Source organism: Nerophis ophidion, linkage group LG15 (assembly GCF_033978795.1).
Source record: "Nerophis ophidion isolate RoL-2023_Sa linkage group LG15, RoL_Noph_v1.0, whole genome shotgun sequence".
Lineage (NCBI taxonomy): Eukaryota > Metazoa > Chordata > Actinopteri > Syngnathiformes > Syngnathidae > Nerophis > Nerophis ophidion.
In genome coordinates this window covers 18,362,794-18,390,270 of record NC_084625.1, presented here as the reverse complement: position 1 = coordinate 18,390,270, position 27,477 = coordinate 18,362,794, and the positions used below count along the sequence as shown (strand labels likewise).

Genomic DNA, 27,477 nt, shown 5'->3' with positions numbered 1-27,477 from the left:
TTTCTACCGCTTATTCCCTTTTTGGGGTCGCGGGGGGCGCTGGCGCCTATCTCAGCTACAATCGGGCGGAAGGCGGGGTACACCCTGGACAAGTCGCCACCTCATCGCAGGGCCAACACAGATAGACAGACAACATTCACACTCACATTCACACACTAGGGCCAATTTAGTGTTGCCAATCAACCTATCCCCAGGTGCATGTCTTTGGAAGTGGGAGGAAGCCGGAGTACCCGGAGGGAACCCACGTATTCACGGGGAGAACATGCAAACTCCACACAGAAGGATCCCTAGCCTGGATTTGAACCCAGGACTGCAGGACCTTCGTATTGTGAGGCAGACGCACTAACCCCTTCTGCCAACGTGAAGCCCTATACAAATATATATATATATATATATATATATATATATATATATATATATATATATATATATATATATATATATATATATATATATATATATATATATATATATATATATATATATATATATATATATATATGTGTATATATATGCACACATTGTCCGGTTTGGGTCGCATCTTTATGTGGGGTCGTTCTCCCGGGATGCAGGCGGACAACTCCGGACAACTCCGGACAAAGCGTGAAGGTCGGATATGATTTAATCTTTGTAAATCATAACACATTCGAAAAACAGGAAGCAAACCAAAGAGCTGTGTGCAGATCGCACGTGAAGCTAAGGTACAACATAGAAAAAAGAAATAATCCTACGTGCCTGTTACATACAGCAAACAATGAAGCCAGACATAGTGTGACGAGCAATGTGAATAAATAGCTCTCTGATTAGTTCCCGGCAGCAGGTGAACGTGCCGAACACTAACCAGAGGCAGGTGAAACTAATCAGTACCTATGGTGACCAAAACAAACCCAGGAGAGCACAAAACAGGAAATAATGGAGTCCAAAAATAACACAACATGTCCAAACAAAACATGATCCGGGCCACGGATCATGACACACACAAATACATACACATATATATATGTGTATATATATTTATATGTATATATATATAAATATATATATATATATGTGTATATTTGTGTGTACACACATATATATATGTGTACATATATATATGTGTACATATATATATATATAGATATATATATATATATAGATATATATATATATCTATATATATATATGTATGTACATACAGTACATATATATATATATGTACTGTATGTACACACATATATATATATATATATATATATATATATATATATGTGTGTGTGTGTGTGTGTGTGTATAAATGCGTGTTAGTGTATGTGCGCGCATGTGTGTGTGTCAAAATTAAGCAAATATGTCATCCATCCAACCATCCATCCATTTTCTGCCGCTTGTCCCTTTAGGAGTCGCGGGGGGTCGCTCGGGCCTATCTCAGCTGCATTCGGGCGGTAGGCGGCATACTCCCTGGACAAGTCGCCACCTCATCGCAGGGCCAACACAGATAGACGGACATTAACGCTCACATTCACACACTAGGGCCAATTTAGTGTTGCCAATCAACCTATCCCCAGGTGCATGTGTTTGGAGGTGGGAGGAAGCCGGAGTACCGGAGGGGACCCACGCAGTCACGGGGAGAACATGCAAACTCAAATATGTCTATTAAATAAAATAAATCAATACTATGTATTTATAATATTGAAGTTAAAATAAAAATGCTTTAAAAAATGATTTCAAAAACAAATAAAAAATACAAATTACTTTCAACATAAACAACCAATAGGTAAACAACGTTTTAGTGAATGTAAAATGTTAAATATAAAAAATGCTAATTAATATTGTATTTTTCCCTCAGAATTCAAGCAAATAGAAATAAAATACCAGACATTTATTAAAAATCTGTGAATAAAAATATGTTCATCGTTGCTACCATACACATGTAGCTTGGTGTTGCTTTGTGTTTTTGGTGTGCCAAAATTAAGCAAAAATGGGTGTGTGTAGATATATATATATATATATATATATATATATATATATATATATAAAAATATATAAATATATTTATATATTATTATTTTTTTATTTTTTTATTAATTTATTTTTTTATATATATATATATACTTATAGCATGATTATTGCACAGGTGTGCTTTCGGCTGCCCACAATAGAAGGCCACTCTGAAATGTGCAGTTTTGCTTTATTGGGGGTCAGCAGGGTCAGAAAAGCAGTCAGTACCTAGTGTGATCACCATTTGCCTCACACAGTGCAACACATCTTCACACATCTCTAATGGCTGTACCAGGTTGCTGGATATTGGCAGGAAGTGGAACACGCTGTCGTATACGTCAATCCACAGCATCCCAAACATGCTCAATGGGTGACATGTCCAGTTAGGATGCTGTCCATGCAAGAACTGGGATGTTTTCAACTTCCAGGAACTGTGCCCTGATCCTTGCAACTTGGGGCCGTGCATTGTCCTGCTGCAACAGAGAAATCCTGGGCTAGTGTGGTTACACGTGGTCTGCATTTGTGAGGTTGGTTGGATGTACTGCCAAATTCTCTGAAATGCCTTTGATGACGGCTTATGGTAGCAAAATGAATATTAAAATTACGGGCAACAGCTCTGGGGGACGTTCCTGCAGTCAGCATGCTGACTGCACGCTTCCTCAAAACTTGCAACATCTGTGGCTTTGTGCTGTGTGATAAAACTTCACATTTCAGAGTGGCCTTTTATTGTGGGCAGTTTAAGGCACACCTGTGCAGTGATCATGCTGTTTGATCAGCATCTTGAAATGCCACACCTGTAAGGTGAGATGAATTATCTTGGCAAAGAAGAAATGCTCACTAACACAGATTTAGACAGATTTGTGAACAATATTTGAGAGGAAAATGGGAACAAAAACAATGGCGATGCGTTAATATTTTTGTTGTGTGTGTGTGTGTGTGTGTGTGTGTGTGTGTGTGTGTGTGTGTGTGTGTGTGTGTGTGTGTGTGCGTGTGCGTGTGCGTGTGCGTGTGCGTGTGTGAGTGTGTAAAATCTCCAACGAAATCTTATACATTATCAAAATATTTTAAATATTAAAACAACATTAATCTTAAACATTATTAAAATATTTTAAATATTAAAACAACATTAATCTATACAAATATTCAAAAGACTGTAATTTTTATTTCAAGTTTTTTTGATGGTCATCAAAAAATATGTTTGCATTTTGTATTCAGCATTGTAAAAATATGTATACTCATTATATTTATATAAATAACATTTATATAAAATGTATAAATATTTGTTATAAAAATATTTAAATATTGTAATAAAAACATATAAAAATGTGTATTAGTTTTGATTAACTACTGATGCTAAAGCTAAACACAAACTATAGTTCCAGTACATATCCTCCTGAGAACTCATGCATAACAGCCACTTTTTTCAGAGCAAGCTGTTCTCAGGTGGATTTGTACCAAAACTACAAGCCCTGGCAAAAAAAAATATCTAATCACCAGTCTTGGAGAATGATCATTCAATTTTTGAATTTTGGTTTAGCTTTAGCAATTAGCCAAAACTAGTACAAATATTTATTTTACATGTTTTTATTCCAATATTTAAATATTCTGCTTCAAATTCATGCATATTATCTCAGTTTACGATTTCTTGTTTTTTATAATTGCCCTAAATTTTGTTCGAATGAAAGTGCTAACTATTGTGTTTAGCTTTCGCAAAACTATGACAAATATTTATTTTTGTTGTGTAGCCGACTGATTTACATGTCTTTTTTCCATTATCTACAAAAGTGAAGTTTGCACGGTGTTTAAATCGTAAATAAAAACAGAATATAATGATTTACAAATCTTTTTCAACCTATATTCAATTGAATAGTGAAGTATTATGTCATATAAATATATTTCATTTCAATTGAATAGACTGCAAAGACAAGATATTTTAGTATTCAAACTGAAAAACTTTTATTATTCTTTTTCAAAATTGGAATTTGATGCCAAAACATGTTTAAAAAAAGCTGACACAAGTGGCAAAAAAGACTGAGAAAGTTGAGGAATGCTAATCAAATACTTATTTGGAGCATCCCACAGGTGAACAAGCTAATTGGGAACAGGTGGGTGCCATGTTTGGGTACAAAAGCAGCTTCCATGAAATGCACTGTCATTCACTAACAAGGATGGGGCGAGGAGTCACCACTTTGTGAACAAATGCGTGAGCAAATTGTCGAACAGTTTAAGAACAACATTTCTCAATGAGCTATTGCAAGGAACTTAAGAACTTCACAATCTACGATCCGTAATATCATCAAAAGGTTCAGAGAATCTGGAGAAATCACTGCACGTAAACGATGATATTACGCACCTTTGATCCCTCAGGCGGTACTGCATCAAAAAGTGACATCAGTGAGTAAAGGATATCACCAAATGGGCTCAGGAACACTTCAGAAAACGACTGTCAGTAACCACACTTTGTGGCTACATCTGTAAGTGCAAGTTAAAACTCTACTATGCAAAGTGAAAGCTATTTATCAACAACACCCACAAATGCAGTCGGCTTTGCTGGGCCCGAGCTCATCTAAGATGGACTGATGCAAAGTGGAAAAGTGTTCTGTTTTGAAATAGTTTTTGGAAACTGTGAACGTTGTGTTCTCCGGACCAAAGAGTAAAAGAACCATCTGGATTGTTATAGGCGCAAAGTTCAAAAGACAGCATCTGTGATGGTATGTGGGTGTATTAATGCCCAAGGCATGGGTAACTTACACGTCTGTGAAGGCACCATTAATGCTGAAAGGTACATACAGGATATGGAGCAACATATGTTGCCATCCAAGCAACATTATCATGGACGCCCCTGCTTATTTCAGCAAGACAATGCCAAGCCACGTATTACAACAGCGTGGCTTCATAGTCCAGACCTGTCTCCCACTGAAAATGTGTGGCGCATAATGAAGCCTAAAATACCACAACGGAGACCCCGGACTGTTGAACAACTTAAGCTGTACATCAAGCAAGAACGGCAAATAATTCCACCTGAAAAGCTTCAAAAATTGTTCTCCTCAGTTCCCAAATGTTTTCTGAGTTTTGTTAAAAGGAAAGGCCATGGAACACAGTGGTAAAAATGCCCCTGTGCCAACTTTTTGCAGCCATTTAATTCAAGGTTAATGATTATTTGTAAAAAAAAAAAAATTAAGTTTCTCAGTACGAATATTAAATATCTTGTCTTTGCAGTCCATACAATTGAATATACGTAAGTTGAAAAGTATTTGGAAATCATTGTATTCTGTTTTTATTTACGAATTACACAACTTGCCATCTTCACTGGTTTTTGGTTTTGTAAATACTCAGTCAAATAATTGCATGTTTTTAAACTATTGTTTTTTGTAATTGCCCTAAATTTTGTTAAATTGAATGATAACAAAAATGCTAATATCTTGCTCGCTAAATTTGTGACAATCTCTAAACAACCCTCCAAAAATGTCTGAAAAGTCTATACAAGTATAGTGATACAAAATGTAAAAATGGACTACTTTTATAAATTTTTTGAAGGGTTTTAAATCTAAATATTAAATAGTTGTGTTCCTTAATGGCCATGGTTACGTATGATAGCTCGCTTGCTTGTGATTTTTTTTCCCCTAACAATATTTGGGATATGCAAATGTGAAACAACTGCAGGGGAGGACGTGTATGGTGGATAAGTGCGTGTGATGACTTAATAGCAGCACCAAAAAAAAAAGCCAGAATAAAAGCGGCAAGCAAATGAGACTGCAGGCCCGCGAGGGCCATTAAGTACGCGACAATGCGGCTAAGCGGTGAGACGACAAAGTGCTCCCGCTGACAGCTAGCGTGGCCGGGGAGAAACTGTTGTGACACCCCCGCATCCCAAAAAAAAATGTCTCCCACTCAGCCATCTGTTATTAGCATTTCAGGCATGCTAAAATGTGCCTGAGGTGAAGCCTGTAGAAGAAAAAGAGCTTTAAAACAAAGTCTGCGCTCTAAATTTAGATAGCGAGCGTCGTCCGGGTAATATAAAAACAGGTATGTCCAATTAGTTTTATTATTTAGTCGTAAAAATACTACTCTTGGACAAATTTACTTCCTCAAGTGTCATTTTTTTCACAAAGTGTCTTTTGCATTTGTGAGTGGTTTTATAATTTAAAAAAAAAACACAATTTGTTAAATAAGTAAAAAAAAAATTGGGGGGATAAAAACATAACAAATAGACAAATTTAGTACTAAAATAAATGTTTTCACCAAGTCTCTCTTACATAAATGTGTGATTTTATAATAAAAAACACAATTTGTTAAATTAATAAAAAATGATTTTTAGTTAAAATTTAAAAATAGACCGATTTAGTACTAAAATGTCTCTTTTAAATGTATGTGTGATTTTCATTGAAAACACTAATTTCTGAATAAAGAAATGGGATTATTGTTTTTGTTTTTAAATAAAAACATTACAAGTGGACAGATTTAGTACATTAGTACTAGGTTTGACACCCCCACGAAAATGGATGGATGGAAGTGGACAGATTTTGTACTAAAATGCTATCTTTTCTACCAATTCTCTTTTACATTCATGTGTGATATTCTTCATGAAAACACAAATTGTTTAATAAATGGTTTTTGTTTTTAATAAAAACATTACAAGTAGGACATATTTAATACTAAAATGCCATCTTTTTCACCAGGTTTCATTTACATTTATGTGTGATTTGTATTTATGAAACCACTACTTTCTGAATAAACAAATTATATATATATATATATATATATATATATATATATATATATATATATATACATGTGTGTGTATATATAAAGTATATACATATGTAAGTGTACTGTATATATGTGCATATATATATATATATATATATATATATATATATATAAATATATATATATATATATATATACGTATATATATCTGTGTGTATATATGTGTTTGTATATATGTATATATGTAAATGTATATATTTGTATGTATATATGTGTTTGTATATATGTACATATATATATATATATATATATATATACATATATATATATATATATATATATACGTGTACATATACATGTGTATATATTTGTGTGTATAAATGTGTACATACTGTATGTGCGTATATGCTTATATATATATATATATATATATATATATATATATATATGTATATGTGTGTGTGTTTGTGTGTATATATACTGTATATAGGTATATTTTATATGTATATATGTATGTATATAAATATATAAATATAAATATATATATATATATATAAATATATATATATATATATGTGTGTGTGTATATATACCTGTGTATATATCTGTGTGTATATATGTGTTTGTATATATGTGTATATATACATGTATATATATCTGTATAAATATATGTACATATATATATATATATATATATATATATATATATATATATACAGTATATATATATATATAAATCTATCCATTACAAATGGATAGATTTAGTAGTAAAATCCCATCTTGTTCACCAAGTGTCTTTTACATGGATGTGTTATTTCTGATGAAAAAACTAATTGAAATAAAACAAATAGATTTTTTGTTTTGTTTTAATAAAAACACTACAAAAGGACATATTTAGTACAAAAATGCCATCTTTTCACCGAATCTCTTTTACATTTATGTGTGATTTTAATGAAGAAGGTGTGTGTACTCGTGTGTTTTTTGGTATCGTTTTGCCATCATACATCGAGGCTCACAGCTAATGTAGCCACTCAGATGTTGCACTAATTAGACGCAAATCAACTTAATCGTGTAGAATTGGTTTCCTTAAAAATTGTTCTTTGATAAAACATTTGACTTAAAAAAAATTCTTGTGCAATAAGTTTTTGGCGTCATGTTCTTTTACCAATCTTGCTCAAATTTAATACACAGGTGTTTGACGGTCCCTTAAAGGTGTGTACCAAATGTTGCAGTTCACCTGTTTGAGTAGAAGAATTGCATTGGTCATTTTGAAGTACAAAACATGGTGTACTGTAACATGTAGATATGTGTTTTTTTACTAACCGTTACAGATCCACATGACCCAAAGAATAACAACTGTGTGTGTCCCAGGAGTGCGCCAGGTGGAGGATGACTGGTAAAACCCAGACCAGCAACGTGACCAACAAGAATGACCCGCGCTCGCTCAACTCCAGAGTCTTCATCGGCAACCTCAACACGGCCATCGTCAAGAAGACCGACATCGAGGTCATCTTCGCCAAGTACGGCAAGATCGTGGGCTGCTCCGTGCACAAGGGCTACGCCTTCGTACAGTACCTGGCCGAGAGGAACGCCCGGGCGGCCGTGGCCGGCGAAAACACCCGCGTCATCGCCGGACAACCTTTGGGTGAGTTGCTGTGGTCTTCTTCTTCTTGGCTGAGGTCTTTGTCTGCTGTTTGGGTGAAGCACCATTTTTAATTGCTTTGTGCTACTTTTTCTTGCAAAAATATTGTTCCTTATGTAACAGGAGCCCGAGCTGCGCTAGCCAGTGAGCTTATCAAGGGGCTGTCAACTCATTGTCTAGCAGAGCTTTTAAGGCGTCAGGAAGGGAGGTTACAATACTGTATGCTGCGTGCTGTACATGCTTCATTCAACATGTTTTATATGTTGTCTTACTTGCTATATATATGCTTTCGTCAACATGTAACAGGCTTTTTGCAACATGCTACCTGTGTTGTGCTTGATGCTACATGCTATCTTCTACATACTCTATGTCAGTGGTTCTCAACCTTTTTCAGTGATGTGTACCCCCTGTGAACATTGTTTTAATTCAAGTACCCCCTAGTCAGAGCAAAGCATTTTTGGTTGAAAAAAAGCGATAAAGAAGTAAAATACAGCACTGTGTCATCAGTTTTGGATTCATTCAATTGTATAACAGTGCACAATATTGCTCATTTGTAGTGGTCTTTCTTGAACTATTTGGAAAAAATGATAGAAAAATAAAAATCTCCGGGTTGGGGAGGAGACCCTTCCCCAAATGGAGGAGTTCAAGTACCTAGGAGTCTTGTTCACGAGTGAGGGAAGAGTGGATCGTGAGATCGACAGGCGGATCGGTGCGGCGTCTTCAGTAATGCGGACGTTGTACCGATCCGTTGTGGTGAAGAGGGAGCTGAGCCGGAAGGCAAAGCTCTCAATTTACCGGTCGATCTACGTTCCCATCCTCACCTACGGTCATGAGCTTTGGGTCATGACCGAAAGGATAAGATCACGGGTACAAGCGGCCAAAATGAGTTTCCTCCGCCGTGTGGCGGGGCTCTCCCTTAGAGATAGGGTGAGAAGTTCTGCCATCCGGGAGGAACTCAAAGTAAAGCCGCTGCTCCTTCACATCGAGAGGAGCCAGATGAGGTGGTTCGGGCATCTGGTCAGGATGCCACCCGAACGCCTCCCGAGGGAGGTGTTTAGGGCACGTCCAACCGGTAGGAGGCCACGGGGAAGACCCAGGACACGTTGGGAAGACTATGTCTCCCGGCTGGCCTGGGAACGCCTCGGGATCCCCCGGGAAGAGCTGGACGAAGTGGCTGGGGAGAGGGAAGTCTGGGTTTCCCTGCTTAGGCTGTTGCCCCCGCGACCCGACCTCAGATAAGCGGAAGATGATGGATGGATGATGGATGGATATAAAAATAACTATGTCAGGGCTAGGACTTTGGTGTGGGGGTTTTTCCCGTGGTGCAAAGCGATTGGACCGGTCACAACGTGAAGGTAATGACATCTTTAATCTTAACTCAAAAATATTACAAAAACAAAGGGTATAAACAAAAGACGCTCTGAGTGGAGGTTCAAAACTTGACTATGAAAACTAAAACTTGCACTAAGGCAAACTATGGACAACAAAAACGAAAACACTGACTGTGACCAAGAAAGAGCATGGATCGTCGGCATGGATAACATGGGTGTGTAAGAGGTGAAGAGGGTGATGTCGCCAGGCTGACTGCCTGGCAACTACAGGCTTAAATGGGTGCAGTGATGACAGGTGCGTGAGTCCAGACAAATCAGGTGTGTGAGTCCAGACAAATCAGGTGCGTGAGTCGTGAACACTAACAGGTGAAAACTGATGGGTTGGCATGGTGACAAAACAAACAAGAGTGCCCAATGAATCCAAAACAAAACAGAACGTGACCACACATGACAAACTAAAAACTTGTTGAAAAATAAACAAGTGATTCAATTATAAATAAAGATTTCTACACATAGAAGTAATCATCAACTTAAAGTGCCCTCTTTGGGGATTGTAATAGAGATCCATCTGGATTCATGAACTTCATTCTAAACATTTCTTCACAAAAAAAGAAATCTTTAACATCAATATTTATGGAACATGTCCAAAAAAATTCTAGCTGTCAACACTGAATATTGCATTGTTGTATTTCTTTTCACAGTTTATGAACTTACATTCATATAAATTACATATGTACATTCAATAAATATATTTATAAAGGATTTTTCGATTAGTTGCTATTTTTAGAATATTTAAAAAAAATCTCACTTACCCCTTGGCATACCTTCAAGTACCCCCAGGGGTACGCGCACCCCCATTTGAGAACCACTGCTCTATGTCATGCTACATGCTCCATGCTGCAGATGTACATTTTATATGTAGTCTTATATGCTATACGAATGCCTTCGTCAACATGTATCAGGCTTTTTGCAACATGCTACCTATCTTTTGCTTCATTCTACATGGCTTCTTCTACATATGTCATGCTACATGCTTCACGTTAGATGCTACATTCAACATGTTTTATGTCGTCTTCCATGCTATATGTAGGCTTTCATCAACATGTATCAGGCTTTTTGCAACATGCTACCTGTGTTATGCTTCATGCTACATGCTGTCTTCTACATACTGTTTGTCATGCTACATGCTCCATGCTACATATCTACATTTTATTTATCATCCTACGTGCTCTATGTATGCTTTTGTCAACATGTATCAGACTTTTTGCAACATGCTACCTGCCTTCTGATTCATGCTACATACTGTCTTCTACATACTGTATGTCATGCTACATGCTCCATGCTGCATATGTACATTTTATATGTAGTCTTACATGCTATACGAATGCCTTCGTCAACATGTATCAGGCTTTTTGCAACATGCTACCTATCTTTTGCTTCATTCTACATGGCTTCTTCTACATATGTCATGCTACATGCTTCACGTTAGATGCTACATTCAACATGTTTTATGTCGTCTTCCATGCTATATGTAGGCTTTCATCAACATGTATCAGGCTTTTTGCAACATGCTACCTGTGTTATGCTTCATGCTACATGGTGTCTTCTACATACTGTTTGTCATGCTACATGCTCCATGCTACATATCTACATTTTATTTATCATCCTACGTGCTCTATGTGTGCTTTTGTCAACATGTATCAGGCTTTTTGCAACATGCTACCTGCCTTCTGATTCATGCTACACACTGTCTTCTACATACTGTATGTCATGCTACATGCTCCATGCTACATATGTACATTTTATATGTCGTCTTACATGCTATACGTATGCCTTCGTCAACATGTATCAGGCTTTTTGCAACATGCTACCTATCTTTTGCTTCATTCTACATGGCTTCTTCTACATATTTCATGCTACATGCTTCACGTTAGATGCCACATTCAACATGTTTTATGTCGTCTTCCATGCTATGTGTATACTTTCATCAACATGTATCAAGCTTTTTGCAACATGCTACCTGTGTTATGCTCCATGCTACATGCTGTCTTCTACATAATGTTTGTCATTCTTTTATGCGTTTGATACGTTCCACCTATGTTATGGTTCATGCCACGTACAACATGCACTTTTCTTGTGCTATATGCAATATGCTACTGCTACATGCGACATATGTCATGCCGCTATACGCTTTATATTTTCAACGCTATATGATACTTGCTACGTGTGATGTGCTACCTTGTACATGCTATATGATTCAGGCAGGACAAACGTTTATGTTTATGCTTTTTGCTACAGTATATTTGTGGTATTGGTTATCCTACATACTTTGTAACATGTACTTTATGCTACTTTCATCATGTTGAATGGTTACTTCTATATGCTTGATGCTACTTATGCTACATATTATACCAGACCTGGGCAAATTAAGGCCCGAGGCCCACCAGACATTCCCAAAAAATGATTGTAGATCTCTAAGATGGAAACTGTAGCTGCCATTATGATGTGCAGTGATGTTTTCTAATGACCGTAAGTCTTGAACTATACAAAGTATTTCAATGGTTGTAATATGTGCTTTTGCATTATTTACTAGTTACTATGGTAATCTAATTAATTACTATGGTAATCTAATTAGTTACTATGGTAATCTAAGTCACAGCTGCTCAGACGAGGCACCAAGAGTGTATCTAGAGCGGCCAGCCTGAAAATGCGGAAGGAGATTTTTACAACAAAGTTCTAAAGCTTAGTGATATAACAAATATATCAGATAATAGGTGGGGGGTTTTTTTTACCCTTCGTGTTCATATTTGGCTGTTTGTTGCTTTTTTGTTGCGTTTTGCTTGATTGTAAAATATTTTGATCGAGAGGGGGTTGGACGTTCATATGTTGTCACTACTCAGTGTTTTATCGTTCATAGTTAATATTGTAAATTCCCAAATTCTTTATTTTCAAGTAAATTCTGGGTGTTTCATTCAGTTAAAAAAAAAAAATGATTCCATTCCATTTTTAAGGCGGTCTGTCATAACGCTTTTAGCGTTCAATCTGACATTATTGTGAGGTTCCCCAAAAATTAGATATACCGGCCCACAGACACATTCTCTTCTCAAAATGTGGCCCCACAAGTCAGAATAATTGCCCAGCCCTGTATGATGCACTCCATACTATATGATATTACATGCTTTATGCTTCTTTGTTGTCTTTCCTGTTTTAAACTTTGTCCTAAATTCATTAAGCTACCACGTGGACCCCGACTTAAACAAGTTGAAAAACTTATTCGGGTGTTACCATTTAGTGGTCAATTGTACGGAATATGTACTAAACTGTGCAATCTACTAATAAAAGTCTCAATCAATCAAAAACCATACTATACTATACAATATGATGTATGACGCACGTTTTTTTTTTTTTTTTTGTGGTACAGCTTATGAGCTTTTTACTTCATTGCGCAGTTGAGCAATCATTCCTTTAAACCAGGGGTCCCTAAACTTTTTGACTCGGGTTAAAACAATTTTGCCGGGGGCCGGGCTGTATATGTATGTGTGTGTATATATATACATATATATGTATAAATATATATATATATATATACAATCGGGCAGAAGGCAAGGTACACCCTGGACAAGTCGCCACCTCATCCGCAGGGCCAACACAGATAGACAGACAACATTCACACTCACATTCACACACTAGGGACCATTTAGTGTTGCCAATCAACCTATCCCCAGGCGCATGTCTTTGGAAGTGGGAGGAAGCCGGAGTACCCAGAGGGAACCTACACATTCATGGGGAGGACATGCAAACTTACAGAAAGATCCCGAGCCCGGGATTGAACCCAGGACTACTCAGGACCTTCGTATTGTGAGGCAGACGCACTAACCCCTCTACCACCGTGAAGCCATATATGCTATATATATATATATATATATATATATATATATATATATATATATATATATATATATATATATATATATATATATATATTAGGGCTGGGCAACGATTACAAATTTTAATCGAAGTTAATCGCACTTTTTCTCTGATTAATCGCGATTAACTGCATTGTATACGCAAAGCCCAATAATGAATTCAAAAGTAGTGTGTAGTGCACCGTTATTGGAATATTCTCCCACATGAACAAAAGCGCCAAAACATTTGTTGTGCTAACACTATTCAAATCAGTACTTGTTAAACAGTAGCAGTTAAATAGCATATTTTATGAAAATCAACTCAAAAAATGTAAATACAAACATTTAAGTTTATTGCCACTGCCAGAGTATTTAAGTTATCCTGTTTGTTATGGAAAATAAATATAATCTACAATCATAACATCCGAACAGGCAATTTCTGAAGTAACAGCAGGAACATTTTTTTTATCAGGGATCTTATTCTTAAAAAAACTATATTATAGGTAGTGGGCTGTTTTAGGGAATTTTTTATTAAATTATCCGTAATAGCAATATTAATAATTTTGTGTTTATTCTGCGTAGTGCACTTAAAATAATTATGACCATATCTAGGAATTGATATGATGGGAATTTTCCAATTGTTTGCTTGGTGCTTTGATAAACTGAACGCATCATATACATGGTACTATATTGTGATGTTATGAGCCAGGGAAAAAAAGAACTACCCTACCCAGCATGCAACAGGAGTGACGAGCATGCGCGGTAGCCCGGTAAAGGTTGTGTGTCGCCATGACGGCATCTTGTATGTTGTGATATGCACACTGAAAGTAAACATTAAGAACTCAGCCAACACTCCTCGTCTGCATTATTCATAAATAGACAGACAACACATATCCGCTGCTTCACAGGCCGCTGGATGTAGTATTCCCATGCTAGCTAGCCGGTCTAGCAAGCACGTGTCATTCAGTCCAAAACGGCCCGATCTATCCACATCCAGAATTGTCTGGCGGTCGTAAGTGATCCCGGGGTGACCACGCTGTAAGCCAGCTAAGAAATTTGCAGAATTGTCCGGTATTTTTGCCAAATGTTCCATCTTTACCAACAGCCCTTCCACGCCGAAGCCCGTCCGGGCGCCACCATCTTTATAAGAAAAGGCGTTAACAAAATAAAAGTATGTAAACAACATATGCAAATACGCAATAAAATAATTGGCGGCGTTAATAGATTGATGAGTTAACTCATAATTAACGCATTAATTTGCCCACCCCTAATATATATATACATATTTATTTATTCATTTATTTATTAACATGCACACGCATAGACAAGTCTCCAAAACGTTAACCACCCTGTTACTACAATAAAAAACAAACAACGGAAAATATAAAAAGTGGTACTGTTTTTATAGTATATATATATATATATATACAGTATATATATATATATATATATATATATATATATATATATATATATATATATATATGTACATATATACATATATATGTGTATGGGGCGGCATGGCGTAGTGGGTAGAGCAGCCAGCCAGAAACCTGAGGGTTGCAGGTTCGCTTCCCACCTATTGACCTCCAAAAAATCGCTGCCGTTGTGTCCTTGGGCAGGACACTTCACCCTTGCCCCCGGTGCCACTGGTGAATGAATGATGAATGAATGATAGGTGGTGGTCGGAGGGGCCGTAGGCGCAAACTGGCAGCCACGCTTCCGTCAGTCTACCCCAGGGCAGCTGTGGCTACATATGTAGCTTACCACCACCAGGTGTGAATGTATGTTGAGTCCTACTTCTCTGTGAGCGCTTTGAGTGTTTAGAAAAGCGCGATATAAATCGAAGTTATATATATATATATATATATATATATATATATATATATATATATATATATATATATATATATATATATATATATATATATATATATATGTATATATATATATATATATATATATATATATATATATATATATGGGCTTCACGGTGGCAGAGGCGTTAGTGCGTCTGCCTCACAATACGAAGGTCCTGCAGTCCTGGGTTCAAATCCAGGCTCGGGATCTTTCTGTGTGGAGTTTGCATGTTCTCCCCGTGAATGCGTGGGTTCCCTCCGGGTACTCCGGCTTCCTCCCACTTCCAAAGACATGCACCTGGGGATAGGTTGATTGGCAACACTAAATTGGCCCTAGTGTGTGAATGTGAGTGTGAATGTTGTCTGTATCAGAGTGTACCCCGCCTTCCGCCCGATTGTAGCTGAGATAGGCGCCAGCGCCCCCCGTGACCCCGAACGGGAATAAGCGGCAGAAAATGGATGGATGGATGGATATATATATATATATATATATATATATATATATATATATATATATATATATATATATATATATATATATATATATATATATATATATATATATATATATGTATTCTTTGTGCACTAATTGATTGAAAGAGGGAGCACTTGCCACTGATGATGTCACGTTATCGATGAGAAAATGCATTTTTTGACAATATGATTTGCCTGAGCGGTTAGGAGAGAAAAATGGATTAGAAAGGGCAGATTTAAAAAAAAAAGCTCTATTAATTATATTATATAATTATATAAACATTTTTTTACTTGGGACTTCCTGCGGGCCGGATTTTGGACGCTGGCGGGCAGTAGTTTGGGGATCCCTGCTTTAAATACATACATTTTCGTGATGAGTCAGATAGCTCCGCTGCACTAACGGGCTGAGTCATCAGTCCTCCAGGAGAAGTCCCATTGGTCCCTATATGGCCAGGCCGCCCCTGCATGTACATCGACAAGATCATAAAGTCCTGCAAGATGCCCTGTGGGATACCTTGATGTTGACCATACATTTAAAACGTTTACCTAAAGTTAATTAACCTGGAAGCTTATTGCACTTTATTTAGGTGTCCTAATACTTTTGTCCACATGAGTATAATCACGTTGTCTCTCGCGGTTATGAAAGTTGAAATTGCAGTGCGAGATAATAACTCTTTAATGAAACGTTTTGAAATGGAAGGGGGGGGCGGGGGTAGCGGGGGTCACTTTCTTCAATCCCAAACCGTTACGCCGCCACTGCGCTAATAGAAAAAGCATCAGCCTGAGAGGACGAGAGTGCTCTTAATTGTCAATTAAGGGATATAACTCCTGGGTTGTATCGCTCTTTGCACATCTGACGACTTGTAGATGAGACGACGACGATGCAGTGCATCCGGCAGGTATACAGAGCGCTTCACTTTTTTCCTTTTTTTTTTACACTTTTTTTATATTATATCCTTATTCCAAAAATGGAATAATGGGAACAAAAGGCTTTTTTTCTGGAGAAAAAAGGCAATCTATTCCACTCAGCGCACACGCTGGCTAAAATACAACGCAGCTTAGTGCTTATTTTTAAACATCCTCATTTAAATTAGTCGAGTACTTTCTGAGCGCGCACACACAACAGATGTTGGACTCAATCCTAAACATCTGTTCGTTGCTGTATCCTCAAATTACCTTTGCCTTTTACCAAAACGTTACTGAAATTTGAATTTTTAAAGCAATTGTTGTGTTTTGTTTCAGTTTTATGTTAAAATATGAACCACTTTACTAAAAAAAATCAAATTTTGTTCATTCTTTACTTATAATCTATTCTTTACAAGAGAGATTACTTTTTTCCAGGTTTATACTGTCAGGCTTGCCCCTGACAGTTTGTCTATGTTTTAGTTTTTTCCTCTGCATTTGTCTGTTTCCTGTGTTTAATATTTCTTGTCCTTAGTTCCTGTCTAGTGCTCTTATTTTGTCAGCTTCCTGTCTTGTTCCCTGAGTGCTGTGTTCCCCTTCAGCTGCGACTGATTGGCATCTGGCCACACCCGTTGCCAATCAGCCGGCTCCTATTTGTACCTCCTTTGTCTTGTGTCAGTGGTTGGATCATTGTATTGTATTGTCATTTGTATTGTCGTTGCCACATGTCGCTCTTGTCGTGTCGTTTTGATTTCAGCTATTACCTGTCGTGCTACATCTTGTCCTGGTCGTCGTAGCGGTAAGCTGTTTTTGTTAGCCATAGCTATTTCCAGTTTTTCTGTTTGTTATCCTCTAGCTTCCATGCTAAAGTTCTTTTTTGTTTCTTGTTAGCTTCTATGCTAAAGGCCTTTTGTTTTTTATCCGCCCACGTGCGCGCTTTTGGTTTGAACCCTTTGTTTGGTTTTGTCTTAGTATTTATATTAAAATCATGTTTGCTCACTCCATGCCTGCCTCCATCTCTGCACCTTGGGGTTCATCAACAAATAGCCGTGACATATACAATACATCAATTAACTGGTACCATCATCTCTTAGATAAGATTAAATTCAATTTGTTGGGATTTCAAAATAAAATTCCCCCGTTTTGTCACAGCTATGAATCATGTTTTGGTTTTGTCATGTTTGGTCATGTTATGTTTTGGTTTTTGGACACTCAGTTCTGTTTTTGCACTTCCTGGTTTGTTTTCGTCTCCATGCCAACTCATTGATTTTCACCTTGCCCTCAAGTCACTCAGTTCTCACACCTGCTAATCATTATCACAGTCATTATTTAAGCCATTCTGTTTCTGTCTTCGTCCTGGCAACTTTACCTACCTACCTTACCCACATTTCCATGTACCTACCTGCATGCCTTGCTGTTCGTTTTTGACCACGCCACGTAAGTTTTGTATTTATGCCTCAGTGCAAGTTTTTGGTTTGTTATTTATGCCACAGCGCAAGTGTTTTTGTTTGACGTTTTTAGTTTACAGCCTTTGTTCTAGTAATTTGTTTTTGAAATTTATGTTGAAAGTAACATAAATAAAATAATGTTTAAAGTCCCATTTCAACATTCCTAATTGCCGTGTAAGTGTTAAAAGAAGTGAGCGGCTTTAATATTTAAATCAAACATGAACTGTCACACAAGTGTAAAAAGAAGCTCATCTCAGGTGATGATAATACTGTATGTTTATATTTATTGCATTTTAGTACTTTTTTAAGAATTAAGGGGCATCACATTACAATAAATATATTGTATAATAATCAGGGTTTGTCCATTGACTATTGATTATTTGTGTTATATCTTTTATGATTTTTTCATCAATGATTTTAATAGTGAGGTAATATGATGTTTCGACCTGCTATAAGCAATCAAATAAGAACATTGAATGTGATCATTGCTCAGTGGCTTTGTGGCCCTTTTCTGGCCCAGCAGTCAGCATCCTAATGACAGCAGACATTGTACAGTAAGTTATGCTTTGACCTGCTCAGTGGCCTTTTGGTTAGAGTGTCCACCCTGAGATCGGTAGGTCGAGAGGCCGAGTCATACCAAAGACTATAAAAATGGGACTCATTACCTCCCTGCTTGGCACTCAGCATCAAGGGCTTGAACTAGGGGTTAAATCACCAAAATGATTCCCGAGTGTGGCCACCGCTCCTGCTCACTGCTCCCCTCACTTCCCAGGGGGTGGAACAAGGGGACGGGTCAAATGCTTAGGGTAATTTCACCACACCTAGTGTGTGTGACTATCACTGGTACTTTAACTTTAACCTTAGGTACCAAATAGTGAACCAACTCTTCTTGTAGGATTCAAACATTTTCAACAGAAATTAGCGTTACACTTTGTCATATTTACAGCTTTTTTTTTTTTTGCTGCTGACTCTCGGCTACTAGCACCAATCTGACTTTTCCATCCTATTCATAACCATTCATAATATAAATGTGTCAGTCAAATACAAAAATGTATAAGTATCATTAAAGAAAATGTGCCAACATTGCAACAACTAAGGATTTTTTTATATGATTTTTGTTTTGTTTGTTCTGATGATAAAGCGCAAAAATAATAAAGTAGTACGAAAAAAATGTAAATAATTCAATAAGAAGGGTAAATAAATCTTATATTTATTCATATTTATATTATTAAATTTATTTTTTTAAATTAACATGTAAACATTTCTAGATTGATTTTGTTTTCTTATGTAGTAAATCCATTAGGTTGGTGCCGCTGTCCAAGGTGCTGAAATCCATCTGCACGACTGTAGTGAAGTCATCATGCACGCTTATATTGTCTTCTCTGTGTTGTTGTTGTTGTTGTTGTTGTTGTGTTCCCTGGCCCTGCGGCTGCAAGCTAAGTTAGACATGGCGGGGTGGAGTACAAGCCTGTGACACGGTGACAAGATGATTGGTGGCATCCTCGATGCTCCAATCAATGTGTGGAGCGCCCGCTGAGATCTGTCTTCCGACGCCTAAAAACATGCGGACAGATGTTTTGGACGGCTTTCACCCCGAGTTGTCACGGCTTCTGGGGCACACATACTGTGTCGACGCACTGGCCACTTTATTAGGTACACCCGCAACCAGGGACAATGCTTTTTTTTTTTATGCCGTAGGATTTTATAAAGCAAACTTTAGAACGGGGGGTCTGCAACCTGCAGCTCGAGAGCCCTAGTGGCTCCTTGGAGCTTTTTCAAAAATGTATGAAAATGGGGGAAAAATATATTTTTATTTTAATATGGTTTCTGTCTTGGTTGACAAGACTTTGCAGCATCGCGTGGACATCGGGGGCGGTACCTCTGGATTGGCAGACCGGGGTGGTGGTTCCTCTCTTTAAGAAGGGGGACCGGAGGGTGTGTTCCAACTATCGTGGGATCACACTCCTCAGCCTTCCCGGTAAGGTTTATTCAGGTGTACTGGAGAGGAGGCTACGTCGGATAGTCGAACCTCGGATTCAGGAGGAACAGTGTGGTTTTCGTCCTAGTCGTGGAACTGTGGACCAGCTCTATACTCTCGGCAGGGTTCTTGAGGGTGCATGGGAGTTTGCCCAACCAGTCTACATGTGCTTTGTGGACTTGGAGAAGGCATTCGACCGTGTCCCTCGGGAAGTCCTGTGGGGAGTGCTCAGAGAGTATGGGGTATCGGACTGTCTTATTGTGGCGGTCCGTTCCCTGTACGATCAGTGCCAGAGCTTGGTCCGCATTGCTGGCTGTAAGTCGGACACGTTTCCAGTGGGGGTTGGACTCCGCCAAGGCTGTCCTTTGTCACCGATTCTGTTCATAACTTTTAAGGCACAGAATTTCTAGGCGCAGTCAAGGCGTTGAGGGGTTCCGGTGTGGTGGCCGCGGGATTAGGTCTCTGCTTTTTGCAGATGATGTGGTCCTGATGGCTTCATCTGACCGGGATCTTCAGCTCTCGCTGGATCGGTTCGCAGCCGAGTGTGAAGCGACCGGAATGAGAATCAGCACCTCCAAGTCCGAGTCCATGGTTCTCGCCCGGAAAAGGGTGGAATGCCATCTCCGGGTTGGGGAGGAGACCCTGCCCCAAGTGGAGGAGTTCAAATACCTAGGAGTCCTGTTCACGAGTGAGGGAAGAGTGGATCGTGAGATCGACCGGCGGATCGGTGCGGCGTCTTCAGTAATGCGGACGTTGTACCGATCCGTTGTGGTGAAGAAGGAGCTGAGCCGGAAGGCAAAGCTCTCAATTTACCGGTCGATCTACGTTCCCATCCTCACCTATGGTCATGAGCTTTGGGTCATGACCGAAAGGATAAGATCACGGGTACAAGCGGCCGAAATGAGTTTCCTCCGCTGTGTGGCGGGGCTCTCCCTTTAGAGATAGGGTGAGAAGCTCTGCCATCCGTGAGGAACTCAAAGTAAAGCCGCTGCTCCTTCACATCGAGAGGAGCCAGATGAGGTGGTTCGGGCATCTGGTCAGGATGCCACCCGAACGCCTCCCTAGGGAGGTGTTTAGGGCACGTCCAACCGGTAGGAGGCCACGGGGAAGACCCAGGACACGTTGGGAAGACTATGTCTCCCGGCTGGCCTGGGAATGCCTCGGGATCCCCCGGGAAGAGCTAGACGAAGTGGCTGGGGAGAGGTAAGTCTGGGTTTCCCTGCTTAGGCTGTTGCCCCCGCGACCCGACCTCGGATAAGCGGAAGATGATGGATGGATGGATGGATGATGGTTTCTGTAGGAGGACAAACATGACACAAACCTTCCTAATTGTTAGAAACCCCACTGTTTATACTAAACATGATTCTCTGATGCGAGCGCCGTTTTGTCCTACTAAGTTTTGCAGTCCTTGAACTCACCATAGTTTGTTTAAATGTGCAACTTTGTCCGACACTGCCGCAAAAAGACACATTTTATGCCACTCGGTCTTTGTCTAATGTTGTCCACCAAACATTTTATGCTGTGTGTAAATGCACAAAGGTGAACTTTGTTGATGTTTTTGACTTGTGTGGAGTGCTAATCAAGCATATTTGGTCAGTGCATGACTGCAAGCTAATCGATGCTAGCATGCTATTTAGGCTAGCTTCATCTACATATTGCATCATTATGCCTCACTTACAGCATGAGGAGCAGAGAAGGCGTCCACAAAGTACATCCGTACATGACATGACAATCAACAATGTCCACACAAAGAAGGATAGCGTACGCACAACTGAAAGTAGTCTTTATTGCTAAAACAAAGCAGGTGCGGGGAATAGCGCTCAAAGGAAGACATGAAACTGCTACCAGAAAATACCAACAAAACAGGAAAAGCCACCAAAATAGGAGCGCAAGAAACTACATACAGGAAAACACCCAAAAACTCCAAATAAGTCACGGCGTGTTGTGACAGGTGGTGACACTTACTTTGAGACAAGAGCTTTAGTGATGCATGCTTGGTTATGGTTCAGATTCATATCCAACAATTGCGAGAACGACTTTTTATTGTCAATATCGGCTACTGAGTTTCGTTTTTTAATGATTTCTGCTGGTGGTGTGCCTCCGCATTTTTTCAATGAAAAAAATTTGCCTTGGCTCAAAAAAGGTTGCTACATATGACTTGTTATGCCATATGCTACATGCTACATTTAACATGTTGTATGCTTTGTACTACATGCCTCACGCCATATTGTTTATGCCAGTGGTTCTTAAATGGGGGTACGCGTACCCCTAGGGGTACTTGAAGGTTTACCAAGGGGCAGGTGAGATTTAAAAAAATATTTAAAAAATAGCAACAATTCAAAAATTCTTTATAAATATATTTATTGAATAATACTTCAACAAAATATGAATGTAAGTTCATAAACTGTGAAAAAAATGCAACAATGCAAAATTCAGTGTTGACAGCTAGGTTTTTTGGTGGACATGTTCCATAAATATTGATGTTAAAGATTTCTTTTTTGTGAAGAAATGTTTAGAATTAAGTTCATGAATCCAGATGGATCTTTATTACAATCCCCAAAGAGGGCACTTTCAGTTGATGATTACTTCTATGTGTAGAAATCTTTATGTTATGTTCCGCCACCCGGATCATATATGGTTTTGGGTTTTGAGTCTTTTTGTGTTTCTCGATTATTTTTGGACTCTTCCGATCCCTGCTTTGTGCACTTCCTTGTTTTGTCTGGTTACCTTGGTTTCACATTTGTCCCACCTGCTCTTGTTTTTACGCGCACCTGAGTTTGATTGATAGCTTGAGTATTTAAGCCTGCTTTCGACCTCAGTTCTGTCTGGATGGTTTTTTGCTACATGCAACACGCACGTTGGTTCCTCTTCTTTGTATCTACTATTGCTAAGTCTCGCCTTAGCTTCGCGTGCGCTCGGCACGTCTAATTTGGGACACAGTTCAACGTCTCATTGACTGCCTGCACAACATCAAAGCCTGGCTTTCAGCTAACTTCCTGAGTCTAAATGAAGACAAAACAGAAGTTATGTTGTTCGGTCCAAGTCGGTCTCCCACCCCCAACGTTGACCTCGGCACTCTGACCCCGTATCTCAGCGACTGTGTCACAAACCTGGGGGTAAAGTTCGACTCAGATTTTAAATTCGAAAAACAAATCAGCAGCGTCGTTAAAAAAAGCTTTTATCAATTACGCCAAATAGCGAAAGTGAAACCGCTTCTGTCAGGACATGATCTCGAGAAATTAATTCACGCCTTTATCTCGAATCGTTTAGACTACTGCAATGCCCTGTACGTAGGCATTAGCCAGGCCTCCCTCGCCCGCCTGCAGCTCGTTCAGAACTCTGCTGCTCGTCTGCTAACACAGACCCGCAGACGTGAGCACATCACTCCTATATTAGCGTCCCTTCACTGGCTCCCTGTGCGTTATCGAATCAATTTTAAACTCCTTCTATTTGCTTTTAAATGTCTAAACAACCTCGCACCAACATATCTCTCAGACCTCCTTCAGCCTTACCGCCCCACTCGATCCCTAAGATCAGCCGATCAGCTGCTACTGACGGTCCCTGACACAAGGCTGAAGCTTAGTGGTGACAGAGCTTTTGCTGTTGCTGCTCCCAAGCTCTGGAACAACCTACCTCTGAGTGTTAGACAAGCCTCCTCTCTTCCTGTTTTTAAATCTCTCTTAAAAACATACATTTATTCCTTGGCTTTTAACACTAAGTGATATTCATCCTGCAATGGCGCCCCATTATACACCTGCTGTGAACCTGTTTTTATGTTTTATTTATTTATTTTTTATCATGTTCTGTTTGTGTTGTGTTGTTTGCTCGGTCCTCGTATTATCTTTTAACCTGCCCATTGTACAGCACTTTGGCTACCCCTGTGGTAAATTTTAAATGTGCTTTATAAAGTTGATTTGATTTGATTTGATTTGAACTCAATGCTCGTTAGCATTAGCTACTCGTGTGTTCGGCACGCCTTTTCTTTTGTCAGTTCTGTACCAGTGTTATTTTATTTTTGTATTAAATCAAGTCTTACCTGCAACTCCTGCCTCTCTTGGTCCTCGTGCATCCCTGGGGTGACAACGCGCATCCACAATGCGCCACCAACGGGTCACTTTATTTATAATTGAATCACTTGTTTATTTTTCAACAAGTTTTTAGTTATTTTTATATCTTTTTTCCAAATAGTTCAAGAAAGACCACTACAAATGAGCAATATTTTGCACTGTTATACAATCTAATAAATCGGAAACTGATTACATAGTGCTGTATTTTACTTGTTTCAACCAAAAATGCTTTGCTCTGATTACGGGGTACTTAAATTAAAAAAATGTTCACAGGGGGTACATCACTGAAAAAAGGTTGAGAATCACTGGTTTATGCTATATGCTACAAGCTATATATGACATGTTTATGTTTTGTGCTACATGCAATATGGTTCATCCAATTTGCAATATATTTAATGCCTTACTCTACATGTCCCGTTCAACTTGTTTATGCTTTGCTGCATACAATATGCTGTGTTTAATGATACATTACATAAAATATTCAACATGCTTGAAGCTACATACAATATTCTCTGTCTATTGATACATTGCATAAAACATTCAACATGCTTCAAGCTACGTACAATATTTTATAAGTTTTTAATATGCTACATTTGGACTGTGCACCTTATAATACATGCTCCGTGTTTAAGTTATCTTCCTTACTCTATTTTTTTCACGCCACATTCAACATGCTTCATACTTCTGAATACACGCAGCGTATGTTATGCATCATTGCTGCAAACTGCAGCCGTTTAAAAACCAAACCGTAGGTTTTAGGGGATTTTCTGAGGGTTTTACGTGAGACTGTTAATGATGTGATGCAGCGGCGCTGACAGCTTCATCATCTCCTGTGAGATGAAGTAGTCCTGACGTGACGCGGTGCGAGCATGTTTGTGCCTCTGGAGGCAGCAGATGTGTGCCATTGGCAGACGCTGCTTCAAGCTCTGTCAGGGAAAGACAGGGCAAGTTAAAAAAAATAAATAAATACAATAAAATAATGAAAATAAATTACTTCGCAAGCTGTTGTGGAAGCTGCAAGCAGAGGGGGAGAAGAACACCATCTCTGCCCTGGTGTTGACTCACACTTTTGAGATTTTCTCGCACCTGGCGCTGACTGAAGGGCCATCTCATTACAATATTAATGGCCGCACTGAAGGATAATGTGTGATGGATCACCAGTCATACCGCCTCCAAATGGCATTGGCCAGACTTGGCCACATAAATAAAAAAAGTGATTTAGATGCAAAATCCATCTTAAGCCGATTACAAAGGCAGCGGCGCCGCAATCAATCGTCATTCCGGGCCAAGGGGGGCGCATAGCAAGCTGCCGGCGGCCCAAAACCACACCGATTCGGCACAGGTAATGCCTAAAATATCCTCTTTGTATTTTTGCACAGCACAAATACTTTTAATACTGCAAGACAATGCCAAGTCACGTGTTACAACAGTGTGGCTTCATAGAAAGAGTGTGGGAACTATACTGGTCTGCCTGTAGTCCAGACCTGTCTCCCATTGAAATTGTGTGGCGCATTATGAAGCCTCAAATACGACAACAGAGACCCCGGACCGTTGAACAACTTATGCTGTAAATCAGGGGTGTCAAACTCAAGTACAGAGTGGGCCAACATTTTAAACTGAACAAAACCGCGGGCCAAGGTTGAACAAATTAACTTTTTAATAGGGACCCAAACAAGTTTTGCATTGAATATTGAACGAGCAAGGCTTGTATAACTTTATAGTGACATGCAAAATCGATTTTCAAATAATAATATTAATAATAATTTAAAAATATCAATTGTATGTTAAATAAAATTTTAATAAAAAAATTGAATGGCTCTTTCCTATTTGCAGCTTTCTGATGTCAATATCAACATTAAAACTCACTTGTATACTCTAGCCTTTAAATAGACTCCCTTTTTAGACCAGTTGATCTGCCGTTTCTTTTCTTTTTCTTCTATGTCTCACTCTCCCTTGTGGAGGGGGGTCCGGTCCGATCCGGTGGCCATGTACTGCTTGCCTGTGTATCGGCTGGGGGCATCTCTGCGCTGCTGATCCGCCTCCGCTTGGGATGGTTTCCTGCTGGCTCCGCTGTGAACGGGACTCTCGCTGCTGTGTTGGATCCGCTTTGGACTGGACTCTCGCGACTGTGTTGGATCCATTATGGATTGAACTTTCACAGTATCATGTTAGACCCGCTCGACATCCATTACTTTCCTCCTCTCCAAGGTTCTCATAGTCATCATTGTCACCGACGTCCCACTGGGTCATTATTGTCACCGATGTCCCACTGGGTGTGAGTTGGGCCTACCGAGGATGTCGTAGTGGTTTGTGCAGCCCTTTGAGACACTAGTGATTTAGGGCTATATAAGTAAACATTGATTGATTGATTGACATCAACTTGGCGGGGTTTGGTGGTAGCGGGGGGGTGTATATTGTAGCATCCCGGAAGAGTTAGTGCTGCAAGGGGTTCTGGGTATTTGTTCTGTTGTGTTTGTTATGTTACGGTGCGGATGTTCTCCCTAAATGTGGTTGTCATTCTTGTTTGGTGTGGGTTCACAGTGTGGCGCATATTTGTAACAGGGTTAAAGTTGTTTATACGGCCACCCTCAGTGTGACCTGTATGGCTGTTGATCAAGTATGCTTGCATTCCCTTGTTTGTGTGTAAAGTCCGCATATAGTATGTGACTGGGCCGGCACAATGTTTGTATGGAGAAAAAGCGGACGGGACGACGGGTTGTAGAGGACGTTGAATGCAGTGCCATTAAGGCATGTCCCCTATGATGTCGTTTGGGTGGAAATTGAGAGAAATTCGGGAGAATGGTTGCCCTGGGTGATTTTCAACAAGAGCACTGAAATTCGGGAGTCTCCCGGGAAAATCGGGAGGGTTGGTAAGTATGAATATTAGCGGTGAATGCGGTGTTATAATACCGGGGGGACAGATCTAATGTTAATTTGATATTGCCTCAAGGGCCAAATTAAATTACACGGTGGGCCAAATTTGGCCCGCGGGCCAGAGTTTGACACCCATGCTGTAAATCAAGCAAGAATGGGAAATAATTCCACCTGAAAAGCTTCAAAAATTGGACTCCTCAGTTCCCAAATGTTTACTGAGTGTTGTTAAAAGGAAATGCCGTGTATAGCTCGGTTGGTAGAGTGGCCGTGCCAGCAACTTGAGGGTTCCAGGTTCGATCCCCACTTCCG

General features: G+C 39.1%; 1 protein-coding gene across 2 annotated transcripts in view; it reads left to right on the top strand.

Moving 5' to 3' along the window:
• Positions 1-27,477, top strand: part of LOC133569364 (RNA-binding Raly-like protein) — a 229,166-nt gene that overhangs the window by 82,969 nt on the left and 118,720 nt on the right. For both annotated transcript variants that reach the window (XM_061921636.1, XM_061921637.1), the window contains exon 2: positions 8,059-8,332. In XM_061921636.1, the coding sequence (XP_061777620.1) occupies positions 8,077-8,332 (256 nt within the window). In that variant the 5' untranslated portion in view covers positions 8,059-8,076. The remainder of the gene's footprint in view (positions 1-8,058; positions 8,333-27,477) is intronic.